The 24,902-nt window shown below is 40.1% G+C and overlaps 2 protein-coding genes across 2 annotated transcripts; one reads left to right on the top strand and one right to left on the bottom strand.

Annotated features, from left to right (window-relative positions):
- The first annotated feature begins 581 nt into the window (after window positions 1-581).
- On the top strand, window positions 582-5,473 carry LOC125886947 (uncharacterized). The gene is made up of 2 exons (XM_049573341.1): window positions 582-1,229; window positions 4,176-5,473. The coding sequence occupies exons 1-2, from the start codon at window positions 1,151-1,153 to the stop codon at window positions 4,829-4,831; spliced, it is 735 nt and encodes a 244-aa protein (XP_049429298.1). The 5' UTR covers window positions 582-1,150; the 3' UTR covers window positions 4,832-5,473.
- A 1,595-nt stretch (window positions 5,474-7,068) lies between these two features.
- Window positions 7,069-21,567, bottom strand: mpi (mannose phosphate isomerase). The gene is made up of 8 exons (XM_049573333.1): window positions 21,495-21,567; window positions 20,586-20,713; window positions 15,650-15,850; window positions 14,246-14,387; window positions 13,849-14,028; window positions 13,134-13,307; window positions 10,908-11,116; window positions 7,069-10,604 (listed from the first exon to the last, which is right to left on the bottom strand). Exons 1-8 carry the CDS (start codon window positions 21,508-21,510, stop codon window positions 10,386-10,388), a joined length of 1,269 nt encoding a protein of 422 aa, XP_049429290.1. The 5' UTR covers window positions 21,511-21,567; the 3' UTR covers window positions 7,069-10,385.
- Between the last annotated feature and the right edge of the window lie 3,335 nt (window positions 21,568-24,902).

The following is a 24,902-nucleotide window of genomic DNA, read 5'->3' as shown; positions in this document are numbered from 1 at the left end:
GATTTTTTTTTAAAAAACTAGGAAAAATTATGTAGAATAAGAAATTGGGTTTATGACACTTGGAACTGCCCAGTAATATCAAATCAAATCATGTTTATTCATATAGCACATTTGAAAATAACCACAGTTGATCAAAGCACTGTACAAAATAAAAGACTGACACACAAATATATAGCAATATAAAATGTACACATATATAAAACAGATTAACACCAGTAAGAACAATTACATACATAAAAAAAGATGATAAAATACTAAAATATTAAAACCAGTACAAAAAAACCTAAAGCCATTGAAATCATGTATGTTTTAAGACTTCATATAATCCAATTAACTGCACGTGGAAGAGGAGAATTAGTCTACAGGTAAAGTTTTTGTTACAAAATATGAATGGTATCATAATATTCCCCTGAACAGTAGGCTAATACTTAATGTTATTGTACATTAAATGACAGGATTTTGAGATTCCTTTCATTTTCAGTGTTTAAACTAAAATTATCTTTTTAGGGTGAGAGACCCTCTTTAAATTATAATAACTATGTTTAGTTTTTCATGTCCTCTTTTAGTATTAGCACAAAATTGGTACAAAATATATAAGTATAACCAGTGTTGGTATGTCCACCAACCAAACAGATGTACTGTAAGATTAAACTGAACATCAGCATTTTATTAACCGCCTCATTGCGTTGCCATTTATATCCTGTGGAGGGCAGCATTGTGCCGGAGACGGTTGTATTTGCTCCACCTTTCACAGAAGAAGAAAAGGTTTATTTGCGCATGCGCGAGTCTGAAGCGTAGCAAAGTGAAATATCTGGGTTCAATTTAGTTTTTGCTGGAAAATAATCCTTTAGTTTACTTTAGACTTATTACACTGTACAGTTTATAGATACACATGTTCAGGACAGTTCTTTTTTTAACGCTCGGCTGAAAGTTCTTTTTCTTCTTCTCGTCATGAAATTCATCTTTAACGAGGCTTTTGTTTTGAAAGTTTTGTCTCCGCCGGGGTTTAAAAACAAGGAGGGAAAATCTTCACGGCACACAAAAAGCTAAAAACGCGCTGCAGATGTCTCTAATGTGTTTTTGTTTAGTTTGTTTTTCACAAAACGTCACTGTGGCTGTCAGGCTTGATTGACACGGTGGCCGTGGCGGGATGCAAACACCAGACTCTGACGGAGCTCAACAGTCTCAACAGCCGCTGGTTTTCTTTGACTTGGAGACGACTGGGCTGGGTAAGATCACTGCATGCTGTCATATCACTTAACTTATGATAGAGAAAACTTTATGTTTTGTAACCAGGGGGAGTTTCACAGTTATTTACTAACGTTACAGGTTAAATAAATGGCTGTCGTTAACAGTTCACTCTGCTTGCTAATAGAAGATACAGGAAGATTAATATCTGTCAGATGTTTCCTTTAGACAAAGCTTTCTATTTCAAATTGGGTCTGTTTAAAATGACTGAAGGTTTTGCCCTGTTGTAGTTAATTTAACGTGATAGTGGGATAGCAAGTAATGATTAAATTATGTTCTCTTGATCCATGTTTTAACTGCTTATTTTCAGATGTGAAGCAACACAGTGAAACCAGTGAATTTCTGGCAGTTTTGCTTGATAAGAATCAGCAATTATTACATGTGTGGGCCATGAGCGAGACCATATAAATGTGGCTACAATCTTTTTTCTTTTTTTAAAAAATACATTTACATCTCCAGTGTGTCAGCCCCCTGTAAATATTGTTGCAATCAGTTTTATGATTAATTTTGTGAATGATTTTTGCATCAGTGTGACGTCTCACCTTGATTTGTCAGATAGGCTATTTGATTTGCTGAATCAACCCCAAACTATTGTCTTCTTATTTTATCCATTAAAGGGATAGCTCCAACAGGGAAGCTAAGGGCCGTTTCATAGTCCACACAAAGGCACGCAGATGCGAACGCATTGGGACGCATCGAGACATGAAGCGTGCTTGCGTCTCAAAATGTGTTGTCCATTTTTTTGATACACGATGCAGTGATGTGTGTAATACCATGTGTTGCCAGCGGGGGTGATAATGCAAGTGACATACTTCAAATTAACCACTTTTTGTTATTCACAGAACAAGCAGGTATGAAATTTGGCGGGCGAGGAGGAAAAACTTTGCGAGCTCGTCCAGGCACACTCCCATTTATATGACAGTTCTAGTCCCCTGCACTCTAATAAAATAGCAGTACTAGCTAGCTACAGCAGTACTAGCGAGCCGGAATGTACCGGTGACTCTGCTACCCCCTATTGCGTAAGCGATGTATTGCATTTTAAGTGTCGCCCACGTTGCTTGCCTTCAATGTGTTGACTAAGAAAGGAAGTGCGTTGCTCGCGTTGCTTGCTCATGTTGCATGCATCGACTATGAAACGGCCCTAAGCGATGTCTTGCTGTGGAGGGGTCAGCAACTTAAGGTATGTTAGCAGGGTGTCCGCGGGGTCTTAAAAAGTATTAAAAGTTGATAAATCAAATGTCGGAAAATTAAGGCCCTTAAAAAGTATTAAAAAGTCTTAATTGCGATTTTATGAAGTATTAAATTTTCTTGGCATTCAAGCTTTGACAAAAAGTATCCATGAATGTATAATTTATTTTCCTCCTCGCGACTGTTACAAACAACGATGTGTAGGTAGGCACACCCGGACTGCCGCTCGGGGCCGTGCGCATACCTGTGCGACATCACGCGACGGTGCACGTACAGGCGCCAAACAGAGGAGCAAAAGACAATAAAAAATCCTTCTCATCTTATCTGAGTTCTGTTGTATGTTTGTGCTCCATAGATTTAATTGTAAACTACAACTGTTTAGTAAGTTAAAGATGCACTGCTGCTAACGACAGCTTGAAGTGGCGATGAGGACTTAAGGTTTTTTTTGGAAGGTCTTACAAAAGTCTAAAAAAGATATTGAAATTAACCTCAGGATTCCTGCATACCCTGGTTAGCTAACTAAAAAAAGTCCCACTTTAAAAAGTCCACAACAGTTTAAGTGTACGCTCTATTTGGAATATTTCGCTGCTGTACTTTGCTGTCAGACAATGATTTCCAGCTGGAACATGAAGCTCTTAAATCACTTTCCTCAGAGCCAGACTCTATTGAGAAAAACAGTGATTTAACATTGCTGAACAAAGGAGGTGCTGGTCTACCACTGCCTCATACAGTTATTTTGTTTGTGTTATTGAGTGACGTTGGTGTTTAAAAGCAGGGATGCATGATATTGGACTTTTTAAAGATATGCCGATATATAACAACTCATTTGTTCCATAACCGATATCAATTTTGTTGTATTTGTTTTTTCCTACACCTGAGTTTAGTGATCATCAAGTCTCTTCTCTAGTGGAATTAACATCATATTATACGTGCTTACTTTCATCATGATGATCCACCAGCAGATGGAGACAGGAAATACAGTGCTTTTCAGTGTATGTGATATTCATTCAATGTGCAAATCAAGTAAAAGCATGCTGGTCGAGTCCGATTGTTCATTTCAAAGCTGATATCAGCTGATACCGGTGACGTGCCGACATTATCGTGCATCCCTGTTTAAAAGGGTTAGTTCAGATTCACCAAAGTCATCAAATTACACAAACGAAATATGTTCTCTCATGTTCAGTGAGCTAAAATGACTAAAATCAAATGTCAGTGGTGTCTGGTGGCTTTAACAAGAGAATAGATGGGGAACTAAAGCCGTTAGCAGCCTCCCCATCAGAACAGGAGGTGAAATGGTTAAAATACTCTCAATATATTGTACACTTAAACCGACATAGATTTTTTTTAGATGGCTAAAATACGTTTTCTTGCCACCCCCCTCTACAGCAATACATTGTTAGCTGCTGTAACAGTACTCCTGCCTGCTTCTCCAAACTGCAGGAGGGCTCCTGACTGACATCTACTGTATGTAATACACTGACTATGGATAAGCAGCTCATACAGCCCCACTTCAAAACATCAGAACTATCCCTTTAACAGATTCTCAGTTGATTTTTCCAGTTACTTAATGATCTCATCATGATTTATGTTATGACGTTAACTATCTCCCATGCCCAGTTACTGCTAATAAACAGCCTGTGAATCAGGCTACAATCACATTTGCTGTTTTTAAAGACCTCGTTTTCCTCCTCTAACGCACATGAAGTGATTCCTTTTATCCACATGTTTTACTTCACCAGATAAGAGTTGTGAAATCGTCCAGCTGGCTGCAGTGAGTGGAGGCCACTCATTGAACCTCTATGTCATCCCTCGGTCTCGAATACAGCGAGGAGCAGCCAAAGTGACCGGCTTCAGGGTCCGCAGACAGAGGCTCTACCTCCATCGCCAGCTTGTCCTCACCAACTCCCTGCGAGAGGTCTTGGTCTCCTTCATAGCTTTCCTCAAGATGCTCGGACGCCCGCTCGTCATTGGCCACAACATTCGCCGCTTCGACTGTCAGCTGTTGGCTCGAGCTCTTGATGAACTTGACCTCAGAGCAGACTTTGAGTCAGCAGTCTTCGGCTGTGTTGACACTCTGCCGCTGGCTCGAGAGATGCTGAAGGACCGCGGCCTCCGGAGTTTCCGACAGGAGAACCTGGTCAGGGAGCTGCTGGGTGTAAACTACAAGGCCCATGATGCTTTGGAGGATGTGCGGGCATTACAGGCACTATACAGTGTTCTACAGCCCACACCAGACTTGATTAGTAGGCATAGGTTTACTTTGGACACAATGGAGAACAAACCAGCTGCTAAATCTAAAGTGCCCTGTGAGCCAGCAGGACAGCGCCCTCTGTGGGAGCACTTCAGACAGACGGTGAAGGTCACAGAGAGCAGTGAAGACAAAGCTACAAGGTAGAACATGAGAAATCACTTGAAACGTCCTCTTCAGTGGAGCAAAAAGGAATGAATATCTGTTTGTGGAATCTTAAAGGTCAAAGAAAGCATACGAAGACAATGAATGCACATCTGGAAGTCACACTGTGCTACTTTAGCCTGATGCAGCACTTAGATCAGGGTGCGATGGGTTTTTTCCTCAGCCTTGTAGGGCCCTAAATTCTTCTAGACAACTTTGTCAAATTGGAGTTACCAATCTGTACGCTTCAGTCTCACCTTGTTGATCGTTCCAACAACATGCACTTTAATTTATTGCACAGTACTGACCAGATTGGAGGAATGCAAGTCAGTCACAGCTGTAAATAAGACTTTCCTTATACATATGTTAAAATGGATGTTGAAATTTGGGTGCTCTTTGCCACCTCTTAAGCTCCTCACCATTTATTTCAGGAACAAGAAACAGACATGAGTATTTCTGAACAAAAAGTGGAGTCAGATGTCTCTTTATGTGATTTATAAATGGTGAAAATGTAAGTAGTTGCAGGCAGATTGTTCTCCGGTTTCAATTTCTAGTTGGCAGCTTGATTTTTAATTATCTGTGGGAGGAAATAGTGCTGACTGTTATTGAGAAAATTCATGCACTGTTTTTTACTGAGGGTAAATAAATGCGTTAATAAATGTTTTGTATTTCTACAGTGTGTCCTAAATGAATCAATATTTCAGTAGGGCTGGGAGATATGGTTAATAACACAGTGATAATAATAATGATAATGATAGTTTCATACAATACAATTTCACATAAAGTCGATTATTGTCCAGCTCTAATTTCAAGGTTTCAAGGTTCTCTGAGTTATTGGAAATTTAAAGGGTAACTTTGGTATCTCAATCTGGGCCCTATTTTACAATGTTTTCATGTCTAAAGCCCCGTTTCCACCAAACACTTTCAGTATGGTACCTTTGGAACCAACAGTAACCCTTCAGACATGGTACCTAGACCCTAGCGTTTCTACCACAAACAGTCCTCTTAAATTGGGCGGGGTTGTTGTCACTCACTGCTCCGTCCAGCACTCACTGTATTTCCTCATCACCGGTGACACAGATGGAAGTCTGCACCTCGTTTATCGTCCACAGAACAAGGCTGCACGCCAACATTTTCAGGACAAAATAAAACAGGCTGCAGTGAGAGTCTCCCTCCATGGGATATTTAGAAATAGCAGGTTTGTGCATTTAGTCCTTCTCAGGCAAGCTCAGGGGTTTAGTGTTGTCGTAGCCCCCAGGAAGGGGGGGAAGTGAGGATTATAATATATGCAGTTCACATAACCTGGGCGAAATTAATATATAAAAAGCTTTAAGATCCACTCATTACTAAAAGTGTATGTCATATAAAAACTAAAGTAATGGTCAAAGTTGTCACAGTGAATTTTAAGGTGTGTTATTGATTCACGTTGTCAGTGTTCCACCTTAAAAACTGCCGGCAGTCGGCCCAGTGAATTAAGTCATTTTTTTCTCAGTCTACAGCTGCTGCAGTCTGGTGGGTTTGGTGATGGTGAATTTGGGGCTGTTTCTGAGTAAAAAAAAAAGAAAAGTGTGTCTCTGTAGGGATCCTTTCTCTAATGTTGTCAGACACATAATAATGTGAGCCTGTCAGTGGCAAAAACAAACCTCTAGTGGACATGAATTGATGGTGAATGACTGCACTGAGTGGTTAACTGCAGACTGTTTTGGCACCACTAGCTGCAGCCATGTTGTTCAATACTGGACTGATTTAAAAAAATGGCTGTCTTTTATTGACACTCAGACACAGACAAGACTTGAATACAACATCTTTTAAAAGGACTAATAAAAACACTTAAGTGTATAAAAACTGAGGAAATAAAAGACACTAAATGAACTTAAAACTCAAATTAAATCAGGAAAGGCTCTCTGATAAAAGTATGTTTTATGAAGGAACTTAAGAGATCACTGACTCGGCCGACCTGATTTCTTTCAGACTGTTCCAGAGCCTCGGGGCCCTGACAGCTAACGCTCTGTCCCCTTTAGTTTTCAGTGGAGCCTCTGGAACAGACAAAAGACCTCTGCCTGAGGACCTCAAAGTACGCACTGGTGTGTATGGCACTAAGAGGTCACCCTTTTGAACTCTCTTCAAATGTCCTTTCAATTTTTTTAATACTTGTCGAATATCGTTCGACTGGAATAGTAAGGTAACAAATGGTACAGATGCAACACAAAACAATAAGGAGTTCAGACGGTGTAGTAACGGAACAAGGCTTTATTAAACCACTTTTACATACACATGTTCTCTGCAGTCCCAGGCTACAGCATCACCATATTCAAAAATGCTAAACCACGTCCTCATCTAGAGAAATACTCCAGGAAATGTTCTCACTATAGTTAAATAAAACAATTAAGGTGAAACATTGTGGCCTTCAGATCTGTGTGCATTTGAAGGAGTTAAATTATGTGCAAAGTCCTGGATGTACAGTATTAAAACTAAAAGGTGACATAAAACAAGACCAGTAACAAAGGTGTCTGTGACGGTTAAATCAAAAGTCAAAATTCAGTTGTTTGAAACTGCAGCCCCTACATGCTAATTACATTAAAACACTTTGAAAAGATGGAAAAAATGGTTTGTTGACAAATATAACTAAAAGGTTTTACAATTATAGAGATACAGAAGGATGAATCTGAGGTAATGGTTCTTTAATCAAAAAGGTGCTGTGATTTTAACTATCAACATCCTTCAGTCTCTTAATATTATTCAACTTCTCAACAATATTTAGCAACAACCAACAACTAAAGGTTTAGTGCATCTATAATAGGGACAAGCTTAGAGATCAGCCGTCATCACTAACACGGTCATGACGTCTGTAAAAGCATCACCAGCGTTGGCTCGATTCACTGCAGTCATTCATTCAGGTCAAACTATTGAGAGAAATATTTACTCACTGGTAGGTTGGCAGGCAAAGAGAGCATTCATTCTCAAATATTTAATTCTAGATAACCTATAAAAATTGTTACAACAAGAAAATCCACGTCATGATTTATTGAAGGACCCTGGTGTGAGCTGGAATATTACGCAGACGTTTGCACCATACTGAAATAATCTAGTTACGATATTGTACCGACATGATGGAAAGTGGTCACCATGGAGATTTCACTGTAACGAAAAACTACTCACCTCATGATGTATTAATGTACAGTTAAAACCTTATGATGCAGTGCGGTTTCAGGGATCATTTCTCTTTTGCATGTAATGTCAAGTATTCATGAACCAGTACAAACAACAAAACATGCAAAGTCTGTAAAAAATTGGCATCAAATACTCAGAAATACAGACATGTTTGTTGCTATAATACTAGAAAATTAAATGCAGCATTTTGTTGTACAACTGTACAAGATGTGGGTGTGTTAATGGGCTCGGGTCCAATTGTATGTAACAAGCAGCAGTAGTGCATTTTCAGTCGTATATAACTTTTTAATTAAAATGCATTCCTGATTCCCATGTAGTCGTGCTTAAAGGGATAGTTTGAATTTTTTTTAAGTGGCATTGTATAAAGCACTTATCCATAGTCAGTGTGTTACCTACAGTAGATATCGGTTCGTACACCTCCATTTTGTAGAGGCAGGCAGGAGTACGGCCATACATTGACTATACCTATTCAGTAACTGGTACCTCATACAACCCCAATTCAAAAATCCAAATCATCCCTTTAATGGGACGGCAATAGTTAGTGGCCCCTTTCTGTTTTTTTTTTTTTTTTTTTTTGTTATTTTTCTGATTTTTCACTACCTTGAGAAGACGTTTCCAGACCGTAAACATGCGCTGGTAACAGTTAAAAGCAGTAATACTTCCCAGAGTTGACTTCACCGTAACAGTCGAGATAGAAGTCCCTCTCCAGTATAACTGCTCTAAATCAAACATGCACAGGCATCTCAGTATTACATTATATACTCTCAACTAATATTTTTTGTCCCAGAGGTGGATGTTTACTTTGTTTGAGCTGAACTAGAATGATGAAGCAGTTAGCTGCACCAGTGACCCTGTGGAAAGGCTAACTGCTGCCTGTATCATATAACAGACATGCTCAGTCCTCGACAAGGTGGTTCTGTAGTTGAGCAGTGATTGGTGGTGGGCTGCACCAGTGTAAACATATCCCCCACCCTGCTTCAGTGCTGTTTGAATGTATAATATCTTTATCTCAGATTGGTGGATAAAAACGTGCAGCTGTAAGTGTATTAGGAATAAAAAGGGCAACCATTAGAAATAACTATAATAATTATAAACTGTGCATTAACAATACCTTGAGGTCCATTTAGGCTTTTTCAGGCTTTTAAATGCACCACACTGTTATCACCAGTAGATGGAGTTTGCTCAGTGTTTTTTGTTTTGTTATAAGAAATCAATCTCACCAAAAGGTTTATATTAACCGTTATGAGGATTTCTATCGCATCTCACGATCTGAATCAAGGGATAGTGTTTGCCCTGTTGTCATGGAGTTGTAGATTTAAAAATATCCATTCTTCTGAGCATTTAAAGCCCAGTTCAGACCAAAGTTTTGCGAATGAGTTGAAACAGGCAACTACTTGCAATGTGCTGGTCTGCAATGTTCCAAAAACCTGCCGGTTCACACCAATGCAACTAGACGAGACGGTGTATCATCACTATGCAACAACACTCTGTACTTCCGTTCTGATTTCCAGCTTTTCAGGTTTATTTTGTGGCTGAATATAATTTGTAGCTTCTTAAAATATGAATGAGGATAGTGATAGTGAGATACTGGCTGCAGGTGCATTTGTAGTGGTCATGAAATGGCAAAAGACAGAAACAAAACCAGCATCAGATGGACTGTAACCATAGTCAATACGTGAGAATTTGTGTGTGTGTGTGTGTATGTGGAAACAGAGGGCGCAGTAGGGACGGAGCACCTGCTCACACCGCTGTGACTTTTCTCTGCAATGTTCTAAAATGGTTTCGTCTTGTCGCGAATCATTGGTCTGAGTTGGGCTTAAAGGACTTTAAACTCCAGAGCTGGTACCAAATGGACCTTATAAGATTGTTTTCCCAACTGCTGTCTCCAAGGTCAAGAATAAATTCTCATGCAACATTTTAATCCCTCGATCTTCAGGAACCTGAGGATGGAGTGATGTGAGCACTGTCATGTGTCAGTGTTGTGGACATGTTTTACTTTTTATTCTTAGCGTGTCTTCTGTCCAGCACCTATTATCAATTTGGGATGTGCACATCCTCTGATTTATAAGATGTGATTGCATCATTAAAAGATAAAAAAGACAGTTAAAACCAATTAAAATCCAGCAGCAGTGGATTACTGCTGGATTTTAAAGCTAAAGAGCACTGCTGGAGCAGTCCGCAGGTCGAGTTTGGGTCGGGGGGAGCAGCGGGCACAGACAGGCATCGGTAAACTGTGTCTGAAAGCTCCTTTAACGTACTACCTACTTCAAAAGTGCACAGCAATCATTGGGCTCAATCCTTCACGCAGTGTTGACCTTTGTGAGTCGAACCAGAGGAAAACTAACACAGGTAGTATGAGCTTTCACACACAGCCTCACACTCACAGCTACAGGAGGCAGCAGGCTCGGAACATGCTCATCCCCGACTGGGAGGTGATGTGCAGGGAGACGCTCTCGTTGGCTGAGACGAACAGGACGGTGCCCCGCCTCAGCGTGACGTCGGAGAGGGCGGCTGCAGAGGTTGCCGTGGCGTCACCTTCAATGACCAGGAGGATGCTGGCGCTGTCAACTGGAGCGACAGTGTACTGCTTCACCGAGGCTGGGACCTGCAGGATGGACGGCACAGAACGAGGTGAGAAAGTTTGTGTTTGCTCTGAACAAATTACCAATGATTAAAAAAAGAAGAAAAAAAGATTTATTATATCCACCAGTCTGTATCTAACTTCTGTGCATATGCTCGACTGTAACAGACCATTTGATGATGAAAAACATGTTTTTGAGTTTGGGGTGAACTGTCCCTTAAAAATAACATCCACTCCACAGTTAGTGAGGTTTACTTCCTCCATCACCATTCAGTTTTAATTTTTCCCTCCTGAAGGTTTATCATTTAGTTATCTGAGGTTTCCTACCTGTATCCTCATCACAGTGAAGTCTGGCACTGGGGGGTCATACAGGGACACACAGGGATCTGAAGCATCCTGGACACATGGGAAGATTTTGGAGCTGGCGGGGGCTGGGCTGTAGTTCAGCATCTCGCACAGCGTGTTGACATCAATGTATTTTGGAGTCAGACCAGCTCTCACCGTGTTGTCTGAGCAGGCCATACACTCGATACAGTCTGGATGGACGGATGAATAGACAGAAAAGGAGAGCGAGTTTTAAATAAGCAAAGCGAGCAGTCGACTCTCCTTCAAATGGAAAAATCAATTCTCAAATACTCTTACAATTGTACGTACAGTCAGCCTGTGAGGTTAAATGCATTACAGGAGCTATTTCTTCTCCACTTGCCTTATCTACTTTCATAGTAAGTGATTTCCAAGAATGCCTTTTGACATCTGGTGTGAACTTGCATTCAACTGTGGGATGAATATGTGGGTGGACATGAACAGTGAACTCCACTAAGCAAAAAACACATTGTATAGCTCTAAAAACACATGAATAAATCACAGCATTGCACTAGCTAACATGTTCCTTCATTATCATGACACACACTTTATTTTGACTCAATCCTAAATACACCATCCTGCTGCAGGAAACTATGACAGGGGCATCAAATGCGTATTAATCCGCAACTGAAAATAGTCCCCAATGAATGCTCTAGCCTATTTCCTCCTGTTACTGATTATTTAAAAAAGATGAAATGATATATTTGTGACCCACTGTTTCAGATTCATATCTTCAGAGGGAGCCTGTGGGCTTGGAGCTGAGTGCCACAAACAAGGTAAAAAGTCAGAAAGCATTAAGAGACACATTAACACATTGTCAGTTTTTGGCTTTTTCATGGGATTGGTTGACAGAACAATACAGAATAATGCTGGCCTCATCCTTTAATACTCCTGCAGCTTCTCTGTCATACAGGAGCACTGATGGGAGGCTGAAGTGTCAGCAATGTAGGAATTCATGCCCCTGCTACTGTTGTACCCATTCAGCCTGGGTAAGATCTACAGCACTGTGGCTACATCCACACTAACACGTTTTCATTTTTGAAAGCGTAACTATTGCTGCATTGTCACCTCGTGTCCATGCCACTCTGGCATTTTGGAGCCCATAAACTCAGAAGTTTGAAAATGCTGTTGACCCCGTCTGAATTTCAAAACACCGGGGCTGTGTTTTGGTCTGGACAGGTGGAAGGGGAGACTTTTAAAAATGATGATGCAGACACCCTTGTTTGCTTCCTGATTGGGTCATATTGTTACAGCGTGTCAAGTCAAAACATTATAGAGTCTACATACATTTTGTGATGTCATCCTTGGGCCTCTATCAGACAGAGGTCGAGGCACACTGCCTGCCCCAGTCAGACAGAGCTCTTTTTGCAGCTTGCTCCTTCTTTTTTTTAATTGTTGCTAGGCAACCACCGAATCACCTGTCCTTAGCTTAACCACTGTTTTGCTGTGAAGTAAACTCACAGATCTGTACCTTAAAATCTGCACTTGGGGACTGCACTTGGGAAAAATAGATCTGTGTGGTTACATGAGACTCCTAGAAAGAATACAAATCAGTAGCTGATCCAGGAGCTTTGCCTGGATGATACTTGATTCAAGGCTTATTTTAAGATGAGTCGCGGACAGTTTGACAATCTGCTGTGAATCGTAGGGCCTAATTAGTGTTGGTTAAATGTTGTAAAGTAGGTGAGGCTTTCATTTGTTCTAATATGTCTTGCAGCTTGCCTAGTAGGGCAATGATGAAAGTGAGCAACATTAACTTAACGCTGTATGCTACCACTTGCTGTCATCACCACCACAGAAGGCCTGCCTCTCAATTCCTCCGATTGGACATTGGGAAAAAATGCCAATGATGTCAGGCACTTTTCTGCTCTGGGTTGAAATTTTTTCAGCTCGAGGTAAGGTGCTCCTGCAAAAATGTGAGGTGCATAGAGCAGAAAGAATGATCAATTCCTCTGGCAACAGATAATGCTCCTGGTGACATTACCGCTCTAACATGTCGCCATATTTGTTTAGCAATGGATCCAAATCTGTGTTAAGCCACCTTGACCGCCTTATACTCATGTGTTGCACCTCGTCATTGATCTGATCAAAGAAATCTCTTTCACCATCTCCATAGTATTTTACATAACTAAGTGACCAACCACAGAGTTAACTGTTTTAAAATGCCATTTAAATGAAAACTTTATTTACCTCCGTAAAGGTAAGCGTGGGGCTCGCTGGCTCCCAGGAACATGGCCTGGCCTGGCTCCAGGACTATTTGGTTGAGGAAGTAGATGGAGAAGCAGCCGATGTCTCCAGGATACTGGGAGTGGAGGCGGAGCAACAGATCACCATTGCTGCTTGATGTGTCCTTCCCCGCTGCACCTGGAGGAGTCATAAACATCAGTAAACTCAAAACAGCAGAACAACTGACCTGTGCTGTGTTTAAGAGCCCGCTATTTATAGGATTAGATAAATGTCTGATATTGGCGCCTACCAGTGGTAGTATAAAAAAAAAAAGACACTGCTTATTTCCCTCTGTGACTCAGGCACGCTGGTATGAACGGACTAAAGCAGTATTTTACTGCTTTTACAAAATAGCAGCTGTAAGTTTTTTCTAAGCTTCAGTATGTACCACAACTTGGTGGATGTTTTTTTTTCAACTGGTGAATATCTCTCTTTCTAACACACTTGTATCAGATACCAGATTGTTGACTATGATGAAATTGTTTTCACATATTGAGCAATCCTCTCATGGTCAAATAGACTGCATGCAACGGAGAAAAGAACTGACTAAAATGCTATCTCTACACCCTGGTAATGCTTAACGTCTAACCAACTACACTGACTAGTAATAAAAGCAGGTATTCTCCATTTGTTTTCAGCTGCTTGGGGCTCCATTAGCTCCATCCCTCAGCCTCCTCACCCTCTTCAGTGACTCTCTTGACCAGCATGTTGAGCTGATCTACGAACACCTTCTTCTCACAGTTCATCATCCTGGTGAAGCACTTCTTCAGCACCTGGCTCGTATGAGCCGCGTCTCCCACGCTGCATCGCAGCTCCTCCGCTGCCTCATTTCCCACCAGAGCATGGAACTCTGGGACAGCTGATGGATGCACACACACATGCAAAAGGTATGAATTTAGTTCAAGTAAAACATTCACCCTTCAGAGAACAGTACTAAACCTCCTCACCCATTATAGTGTAATGTACAGTATCTGTACAGGTTTGACACCACAAAACATTTATTTCCCCGTTTCTCCAGTAACTGCCCAAGATCGATCCACAATCCTCTAATGACCCTGTGGGACTTTGGGACTCACATTTAAGGAATCCCAGGATCTCCTCCACTGGTCTGAAGCCACAGAGGCCCTGAAAGCGGGTGAGAGCGATGGCCATCTCTGGCTTGTGGTTGTTGTCTGGATAGTGCTCCGGAAACTGAGCATGGAGACGAGCAGCTAACTCCTAACCAAACCATAAAGACAGAAAGGGAAGAGGGTTACTAAAGAGAGAAGTGAGGATAGAGCATGAGTGTGTAGACTAAACTCAGTTCAGTTCATACACAAACCCAAGGATTATACAATTCGAACCTTCTAAATAAAAGAAATATATGAGCATGACTTTACATGACAACTAAAATAATTGTATTAACACTCCCCATCACACAGCACTCTTCTCTTAAAATAGGCAAAATGTCCTAAAAGAGTCCAACAATCAAAATCGATGCAGCAAAACCAGAAATATCATTTCTACTCCGTGCATTTTTCTGAAAAACTTGTGCCTACATTACCTTTAATCCAAACTGGCCACTGATAATTTAGTGCAAGATCTGGGTGTGTTATACTAATAGTAGCAGCTAATGTTGCCTTGCTCCTCTAGCCTCGAGCAGAGATGACCCAAGACGCGTGCCAAGCTTTGAGGACAATTTTCATAGTGGCTAAATAGTGGCATTACAACTCCAGAGTCCGTCACATGCTGCCATTGAGCCAAAAAGACTTTTCCCACAGCCTTAACTGGGAAAGAGGTGTCTGTAAATCAGTGGATACATTTTTTTTTTGAGCGAAATCGTTTGAAATCGTCAATGACATTTGGAAAGTCTAGAAGAGCCGCAAATTAAATCAAACTATCCCCATTCAAGTTAACAGAACGCTAAAACAGAAGAAGCCGGCTCAGTTGGTGGAAGTCTTTAATGCACTTGGTCTATTGGCCTAATGATGTCCCCATCATCCAGGTAACATCACTGCACGCTTTATTCCAAAGCTGGTTGGCCATCTTTGACCTTTTGTAGGCTCAGTCACTGGTATTTGTTCATTTATAAAGCCATACTGGGTAAACTCCCTTCGTACATTTGTACTTTGATTGAACAGAGATCTGACTGTAGCTATAGAATGAAATCTCAAGACTCAGTTTTGTTGTCTGTTCCTAGTGCTCAGACTGAGCTGGGACAGAAAGCGTTTATGTGCTCTGCTCCTCTCACTTGGAATAACCTTCAAAAAGATTTGCAACTACATGGATTGTTCTCTGTCTGATTTTAAAGCTACAGTACAAGGATGAACAAATCAGTTGGTTCTTGTCATTATGCGTAGGTGTTCTATGGTGCATTCTCAGCTGCAGTCAAACCAAACATTAAGCTGTTTCAATCCAGGCTAAATGATTTCCCAATTCAGACTAATGAGTCATTTTATGCAGAATCTGAACACTGTGTAGGTGTGTGTTTGTGTACTCACTCTGTTAGGGTGGGCCTGTATGGACAGGGCAGTGTTGACAGAGAGGACTTTGAAGAGGAAGGGCAGCTGTCCCTGGAAGGTGTCTTTGACCTTGGAACCCAGGCAGGCAGGAAAGTGGGCGATCCACTGGCCCAGAGTCGTCTGTGCGATCCTATTGTCTTTAATCTGGGCATCGCCTTTTGGGTGGGCACCCATCCACAGCTTGAAGAGATCACAGAGATTCATACATTATGTCCAATATTAGAATTTCATAACACTCATGATGGCAATAGTGGGCTGAGGCAGAAGTAGACTAAAGGTTGCAGAAGTGGGTTTGTGACTGAAAGGTTTATTGGTCATAATGCTGATCTAACTGGAAAAATAAAAGTGGGAAAGAGTGTGTAATGATGAGTGCTGAATCCCAATTAAAAATATAACTACTCTCAGAGCAAATACAACTTAAAAAATACAGACTTGGCAGTTCTTTGCCTCCCTCCTTTATCCTCTCTTAACAAGCATCCTGAGGGAGTCCTAGTTGTGCCCAGGCCCTCTCAGAAAAAGGGCTGGTATCATACATTTACATTAAAAGGTCCAGTGTGTAAGAATTAAGGGGATTTAGTGGCATTTCATGGTGAGGATACAGATTGTAATCAGCCGAAACTTCTCCCCATTAGAATTCCTTCAGCTTTCATTATTCAGGAGGTTTTTATCAGGGGGCCAATTATCTGCAGAGGTCTCTTCCTCTCTATAACAAATGGATCAGGTGATTTAAACCACGGAAACCAGTAAATTAAAAATGGCTTTGCTCTATGTTCACAGGACATGTTTTTATTGTCTGTACCGAGGGTACGCACAGAGTTTGGCAAGCAAGCATCTTGTGCAGAGGGACTTCAAATTGCACTTGTTGGTTCCTCTCAGCCATTTCAAAGCACTGTTGCAGGAGTTTTGTACACAATCATGTAAATGCCAGTGTCAGGGGGTGTTTTAGCTGGTCTTTGTGGTCGTGTGTAGTTGCCCTTTTTAGCAATTTTATGGTTCACTTCTAGTATATATTAACACACATTTTGGCTTTTCTTTGTAGTAATCTTATCTTATGTTTTATATTGCTTGTTTTAGAGCTGTATATTTTTTATTCTGTATTTTTGTTCTGTGTTGTCTGTAACTTATGTTGCTGCCTGTCTTGGCCAGGACACTCTTGAAAAGGAGATTTTTAATCTAAGAAGGTTTTTCTGTTTTTTTTCTTTTAAAAACACTGAATAAAGCAGATTTACGTTAGAAATCAATGTTTCTCCGACGCTATTCAGCTTGTCCAAAATAGGCTGCGAACCCGGCACCTGCTAATGTGTGTTCACCTTTTTCTCTGATAATTTAAGATCCAGAAATTCGGGAGGTTTTACCAGGAGTCAAATTATTCGTAGAGGTCTCTTTCTCTCCAAAATAAATGGATCTAGTAATTTCACTGGTAAAAACACTGAATGAAGCAGTCTCACATTCAAAAAATAGTGTCTTTCTGATGCTGCTAATCACAGAGGGGCTGCTAACTATGGTGATGGATGTGAATGCGTTCGTTTATCCGTTCTGAGCTACTGTAAAATCATGGTGATGCAACATGGTTGACTCTACGAGCCTCACCTCATGTAGATATACACGGGTCATTCTAGCATAACAAAGACACAATTCTTATTTTCAGGTAATTATACACTAAAGAAAACGTTGTAATATATTCTGTTTCTGCCAATTTATCACCCTAAATCTTCAACGCTGGACCTTTAAATCAATTTATCTAATGCTGTAATCCAATGTGATTTCTACTCAGCGAGAAGGGAGAAGAGACCAAACCATCTCACTGGGTGTAAATCACTCTGGATAAGAGGGTTACGCTAATGCCTTACATGTAAATGAAGGATACTGTCTCAAGGACACACACTTGTTGGTGGACAAACAAGGACTGCAGCAGTGAGGCTCAAACTTGTAGCCTTTTTGGCACAGGGTGGTCTCTTTAACCTGAGTCCTGGGTCAGACCTGAGCAGTTTGTGACAGTCTCAGCGATCTTACAACACCATATTGTCATTTTTTGCTTGGTTTTATAATCGCACAGATAACTTAGTGCTTTCAGTCTTGTTTCATTGTGTTAACATAAAGCTGCTTTTTGAGTGAATCCTGTTACATTGCAAAACATACATACTGTGTGAACTTGTCGTCACTGCTAGATTATGTCTACATACGCTCAGGCAAAACTAAAATCTACTCAATACAACACTAGATTATTAGGACATATATCTGATAGTCTACCAGAACAATAAGTCACATACTGTACTGTAGGATTAAATATCCAAACCACCCTCTGACTATATGAACATGAACCATGGCATTTGACATTAAAGTGGCCTGTGGTATGTGAAAATGTCAACACTACTATAACCTGAACTAATGACCTTTATGAAAAAACCCTGCAGAGCTGTTGTGGCTAAATAAAGACTTCTGAAAGATATGGAGAGAACAGGGCTCCCTGCCAAGATACCAAGCAGCAGCACCACATTTTAAACCCTGGAAATGATACCAGTTTCACACTGCTTTGTCAAACCAAGGAGTGATGTATTTTGTAGTGAGTGTGAGCACTGCAGAGCAACAATTCAGAATCTTAAAGATCCTATAATGCTGACAATAAGTGCCACCGTCTGTTGCTACACGAGTGTAGTTATCCTGTTTAATGGGGAGCCTAAAATTTAATATCAAAGTTTTAAAGTTATATGTCAGAAAAACTGGAAGGAAAAGCAATTTTTTAACTCTGTACCAATGTTTAAAAAGTTACATTAACTGATTATGAACTGAACTGCTGCTCACAGATCAAAAAAGTTCATCTCAGATGTCCAAGTGTTGTTGTATAATTGCCTAGAGTTGGTTCATGTTCTCACAGCAGCATTTACAAGCGGACCAGATCAAATGCCTTGTGTGAGAAAGCTGCTCGATTAGTCAGAATTTCCATGTGGGAAAAATCCAGGAAGTGAAGAAGAGTACGCTTGCAAGATAAATGTGACACTTTCTAATGTCACAATGGAGGGACAACTACGCAGGTTGATTTTAGCGCTGCTCATCGCGGACTATATTGCTGTCATTGTTCATTTTAGTCAAACCATACAGTTTGAAAACGAGGCGCGGCTCCAACTAGAAAACAATGTTTTGATGCATTGGATGTGCTGAATGTGCATATTAAGGCAGTACAGGAGGAGGTGCACATTAATAATCCTCCAGGACTGTAACATGCTCATGTTTAACCCAAACAATGTGTCATGTGACTGCAGTTGGTTCAGATCGAAGTCAGAACACGTTCTCACATTCTCGTTTTGTTGCGTACCCGAGTGCGATTGCTGTGTTCACACCTGCTACACTTAGGGGGCAAACAAACTTGAGTTCATTTATACCAAACCAAACAAGGCTGGTGTGAACGCGACCTTCGAGGAAAAGTCACCTGATCGTAGATGTATGACGCACATTTTAGTCAAAGAAATCTTAAAACCTTTTTTTCATATGTGTATAGGCTACACATTTTTAAAATCAGAGAATGTAAAATCACTCGTCCTATAAGAATGATGTATGAAAAATAAAAATGTTAAAAGAATAACAGTCATTTATTTCCTTATTTGACAAACCCATAAGGAGCCACTGTGGCTCCGGAGCTGCAGGTTGCCTATCCCTGCTCTACACCAGTGGTTCTCAAATGGTGTGCTGTGACGCCAGTCCAGGTGTGCCGTGGGATTCTGTGATAACCACACATTTTTATTGCAATATTCAACTGGGCCTTTACAAAAAGTTATAAATGAATTCTTTATTGATTGTATCAGTATGCTGTGCACACCCATTTCCTGAAAAGAGGCAAACTCTACCTAAAAAATGTAATTTCATTTAAAAAACCTTCCCAGGAAATTTGTCACCATTAATGCGTGGAAATTCGAAGTGTGTGACACATCAAAAGCCCTGATTGGCAGCCAGTGTGAGGGATGATAACATTTAAAAGGAGAAAGCCGTGAGCAAGACATTGGCTCGCTTTATTGTACGGCGCAAATCACAACAAAGCACCAGTGAAGATAGCCTATCACATAAAGAAACGAGAAAAGTAGACAGTGTCACAAAAGCTACCTGTCTCATTTTTTGTTCTTTTTATTGTCTTATATCGTGATAACACACGTTACAGAACAGATGTAAATACAGGTGTGCCTTGAGATTTTGGGCTTGACCTTTGGTGTGCCATGGGTATAAAAAGTTTGAATACACTGTTCTAGACACTAGTGTTGCACGGTATACTGGTACTAAAATAGTACCACGGTACTAGAGTATTCCAAACGGTACTATACTGCATTTGGAAAATACCGGTACTTTTTAAATTGATTCAATTCATTAATTTATTTAATTCATTTATGCACACAAATGCCTTCCTTGTTCCTACTGGTGTGTATGACAACACCTGTATCAACATTCGCAGCTGGCACACGTGAAAAAAGGCAAGAGAAAGTCTGCCTCGCAAAGGGAGACATCACGAGACAACACCAACTTGGTGAAACATTTGAGCAACCAAACCATGACGTCTGTACTGAGGTACTTACCAAACCATGTTTTTTTTTTGGTACCGTTACACCCTTACTATTTATTGTTCTAAAGGTTTGTATCCAAAAGGACTTTTCCTTAGGAAAAAGTACCAAAAAGTATCTAAATTCATATTGGTATCGGTACCGAAACAAAGATTTTGGTATCGTGACAACACTACTAGACACTCAGTGGGACATTCTTTCCATTGAGTGCTTGCATTATTAACTAATGTTAAATAACAGGTAAAATCATTCTATTACAACCTGGACTTTGTAATTAAAAACATGTATTTTAACAGTAACCTCCAACAGATACAATACACCCCCATCGCAAGTGTCTCGCTCAAAGACCAGTGTATTTATAATAACCTTACCTCTGCGTAGGGCTTGCCATCCTCAACAACAGCCAGTGGGTCTCCACCAACCACGAGTTTGGCCACCTCGCTGTCCAGCCCAACCTTTCCCCACGCATAATGCTGCACGGCACAGGTCAGGGGAAACACTGAGGAGGGACCACATGCAATGTGTGAATTCTTTAAAAGAGAATACAGAGCTAAATCCAGTATATTCCAAGCTGTTTAGACCCTTGCAAAAAACACAACTGCCTTTTGTTAACCTTCCTGCGAGTACTCTGTCTGAGCCTGTGTCTCCCACTGATTGGCTCCCTGTTACAAACTGTTATCCCATATTGGTAACAAAAAGAGAAAAGCAGAAAGTCGCTTTAATCAATGATAAACCGGTTTGTTAACAACATCAGCAGCATTGCAATTTAAAAAGGCGTGGCATATTTTGACAGGGAGACATAATCCCACACAGCCTGCCCAAACATCCTCTATCGTCTCATTATAACCCAGGAGAAACGGGGGGCACATTCCGCTGGGGATACATTATTTGGCGGAACACCGGGCAGCTGACGATGCAGCGTTCATTGACAGAAACACACAGTAAGCAGGTTTACACTCGCCCGTCGGTTTCAAACACACACTCTTCGTATCGCTGCAGGGATGTTATATGTGGTTAAAGGCCTGGCGACGTGTTATTTTGGCTGTAACGCTAACAGAGCAGCTCTTAACACTGTCCGCCTGCCGTTAAACAAACAAAACACCGGCTGAAATATTGATGTGGAGCCTCAACAATGAGCTTTTATCGCTCAGTCTGTCGCGTTAATAATCTCTATGAGGTGTCGTGTGACGTGAATAAACCGCTGTGACATTAGCTAGCTGAATGTTTAACGACGAAACAGATAATTTTGAGGCAGTAATGAGGGAGAAGAGCTCACTCACCTCTCACTTCCTCCATGGCTGCAACGTCGGCTGGCTGTCAGACCGTTGGTGTCTGGTGACGTCACGACTCGACCCGCGACTTCATGGAGTTTTTTTTTTTTTCAGTTTGATCAGAGCTGCTTACGTCACTATAAACCCAATAATAAAATCAATTTAATTAATAATGTTTCTTGTGTTATTACAGTCCTTAAAGCTGTACAGAAGCTTGATTTACTGGTGTATATGTGATCCACTGAAAATAAAAATATATATATATATTATTTATTATTTTTATTTAAGTTTTTCTTGATTTTGGACCAGTCCAAGACCGCCAAAAATCAATACAGATAACAAAATTATATTTGAATAAATACACACATTAAAATTAATAGTGATGATAATTAAAAAAAAAAAAGAAAAATGTTTGAAAAAGAATTATTTTGTAAACTCTGCACTGTTTTTATATATTTTTTTATCTGTTTATTTACAGGTATTATATCTTTATTTTATTATATTATATATAATTAATCATATGCCCAGTGCCAGCCCTAGCACATTTGTTGCCCTGATTCCCTCCCCCCAAAAGATGTCACTTCCTGCAGCTAAACAGTCAAAGTACTGCATGTGAATTACCAAAACGCATATATGTGTTAATTTTCTTTCTGTAACATGTGTTATAATCATATAAATCAATAATTGATTTAAAAAATTACAAATGAACTTTCTCAGAAGAATAAACAATAAAATAAAAATGTCATTGTAAAATATACAAAGTAATATAGTGGGTCGGCATAGCTAAACTATTGTTCATTTTGTGATGAAAGCACCAAATTTGGTACACTCATTGCTGAATATATGTTGAATGAATGGCATCGCAAATTTTAATTCTGAGGACTGTGGCAGCCAGTGGTTATTTAATATTCTAATTGAACTAGGGATGCACTGATTTTGAAATTCTGTTGTTTAAAATATAAATTTTCTTTCATGTCTAATTACTTGCACAAGTCCTTACAGCTGTACAGAGTACTAGATTTATCGATGTATATGTGACCCATTGAAAATAAAAAGTATAATGTTTGAAACATATTTTAAGTATTATTTTCTATGCACCGTTTTTATATTATTTTGTGTATTTTTTATCGGTTTATTTACGGGTAATATATCTTTACTTTATTATATCCTCCTGAGAACCAGTGTCCTCATATGAAGACATCACATTTTGGGTTTACTTGACTTTATACTTCATTTTACCTCACTTAGACCTGTTGTCCTTCTTCATGGACACATTTTGTGCCATCTAGTGGTAGTAAGAGCACAATACGCCAATCCATGTAAAAACAAGATGGCAGCTATCCCTGCCAAGTCAGCCTGCAGCTGAACCCAACATAAAAGTGGACAGGGCCAAAAACCTGATCACATTTTATATTTGAAACTTATTTATTTATGATTGATAATATTTGTATTTGTAGTTGCAGTCGTACACACAGTATTGTCGAGCCTCTATCTGCCAGTGTGCATGGTGTCTGTAAAATACAGTATAATTTGTTGTTATTCAAACCCGGCTGGAGCAAACCCTACTGTGAAGTAATGGTTTTCTGACATGTTCAACTGGAACATGGTCAACTTGTGTGTGACATCAGTCCCAGCTCTAGCTTTCAACTTTCAAGGTAAATGGAATGCAGCATTTGGCTAGACCATTCCTGCTTGTGACATGCCCTCAACTTCCAAACTCCATGCACCCAGGGTGGTTTAAAAGGCAGGTTTTCTATCAGATAATACCTGGATAATACTCATAATTGCTGTTTTAATGAGCTGAGTAGTGCTGTTCATGATATTCAAACTGGCCTTTATGTATAAAACAGGTGGAGTGGCCCTTTAATTTTGTGGTTAATCTTTTTTTCCCCCTCCAAATAAACATCCAATGGTTAATGTAGAAATTTTTAACCATCACCTTCGATAAAATACCAGTTCTTACTGTTGCTTAGCAACCACATTATGGAGCCACTAGTATCTAGAACTATGCTGTGTAGCAGTGATTTTTGTTGTGATGATAAATTCGTTATAGAGAACATTTTAATGAAGCACTTAATCTACATTAACAATACATTACTGATGTAAAATCCACAGGTGGTGTGCTTTGCTACATAAATGTTCTATGTCAACTGACAAGTTAAAGGGTTGCTCCTGCTATTTAGTATTGCTCTTCCTTTAAGTTGAGAAACTTGTGAGAGGCAGATTTTCAAATAGAGTGGTCAAAATGTATGCAGCAGAGGTCAAGAGCCTCACATTTTAGTCCTATGAGACTAGTCCCATAATGCACCTCAATGGCACCTCTCATTAGACCTTCCCTACCTGTGAAATACCCTCATCCTTCAAACTTCATGCAGTCAGGCCAGTTTATAAAGCAGGTTTTCTATCAAATATAAACCCAGCTCAAGTTAGGCCTGAGGCCATTTTGCTATGGTTTTCTGGTTGAACAACAGTGAGCAACAGGTTTGGAGGTACATTTTCTCTCATTTGGTGAGAGATGTTTCCCAGTTAGTAGTAATGTGTAAATTCTGGTAGATCTTTACTTACTATACATGCAATTTTTGTTTTTATTTCACACTTGCTTTGGCAATGTAAACATATCTTTTGCATGCCAATAAAGCCCCTTTGAATTGAAGAGAATTAAATCCCGCTACTTTAAAAGGCAGTATGCTTGTGCAACACAACAGGATGTTCAACGCACCACCATTTCTGTTTAAATTAACATTTTGCTATGTTTTGTCAGGGCTGAACGCAGCCTAGATCATTGTTTTTCTCAGATTAAAAAAAAAAAGTCTGACCAGGCATAACAGGCTTGTTCAAGACGAGCCAGGCCTGTGCAGATTACAGATCACTGGCGATTGCCGCCCCACAATGCATGCCAGTTAGCTTTGTGTCCAGCGTCATCCTGACTTGCTCTGACGTCATACAAAAGTGAGGTGGCTGCAGTTTTTAGAGCCATGTGCTGCAGTTGCTCCAGCAACTGCAAGACCCGGAGCATGATGGGAAACACCTGGCTCTCACCTGATCAAAGAGCTAATTGGTTTAGATGTTGACTCAACAAGATGACATTTTGGATAAACTTTTTATTTTTGTTGAATTTCAAAGATTTAGATGTTATTTGTCTGATTCGAAATTTACTCTGTTAACAGAATACACGTGCTACTGATGGAGAAAATAAATTACATACCTCCTGTAAAGCATTTTAATATGTCACTCTATCATAATTAAAACAATTGGGGACTGAGAACAAACTGTTATATGAGTCTGATAACATTTTAATAAATCGACATCAGATCTAACAGGATGTAAGTTTTTCTGTGACTTCCTGCACAGACTGAAGGCTGCTGGAAACTGTCAGTAAACTGTCCAGCGTAACTGCGGATTTTTGTCACCACCTCC

This window comes from Epinephelus fuscoguttatus, linkage group LG4 (genome assembly GCF_011397635.1).
Source record: "Epinephelus fuscoguttatus linkage group LG4, E.fuscoguttatus.final_Chr_v1".
Taxonomy (NCBI): Eukaryota; Metazoa; Chordata; class Actinopteri; order Perciformes; family Serranidae; genus Epinephelus; species Epinephelus fuscoguttatus.
Note: the sequence above shows the minus strand (reverse complement) of the source record. Positions and strands in the feature narration are given on the sequence as shown.

Coding starts and splice junctions, on each gene's coding strand:
- LOC125886947 (XM_049573341.1), top strand. CDS start 1,151: ATGCAAACACCAGACTCTGACGGAGCTCAACAGTCTCAACAGCCGCTG. Junction 1,230..4,175: donor CTTGGAGACGACTGGGCTGG/GTAAGATCACTG, acceptor TTACTTCACCAG/ATAAGAGTTGTGAAATCGTC.
- mpi (XM_049573333.1), bottom strand. Junction 14,029..14,245: donor GATCCTGGGATTCCTTAAAT/GTGAGTCCCAAA, acceptor TGCATCCATCAG/CTGTCCCAGAGTTCCATGCT. Junction 11,117..13,133: donor CCACGCTTACCTTTACGGAG/GTAAATAAAGTT, acceptor CCGTCCATCCAG/ACTGTATCGAGTGTATGGCC.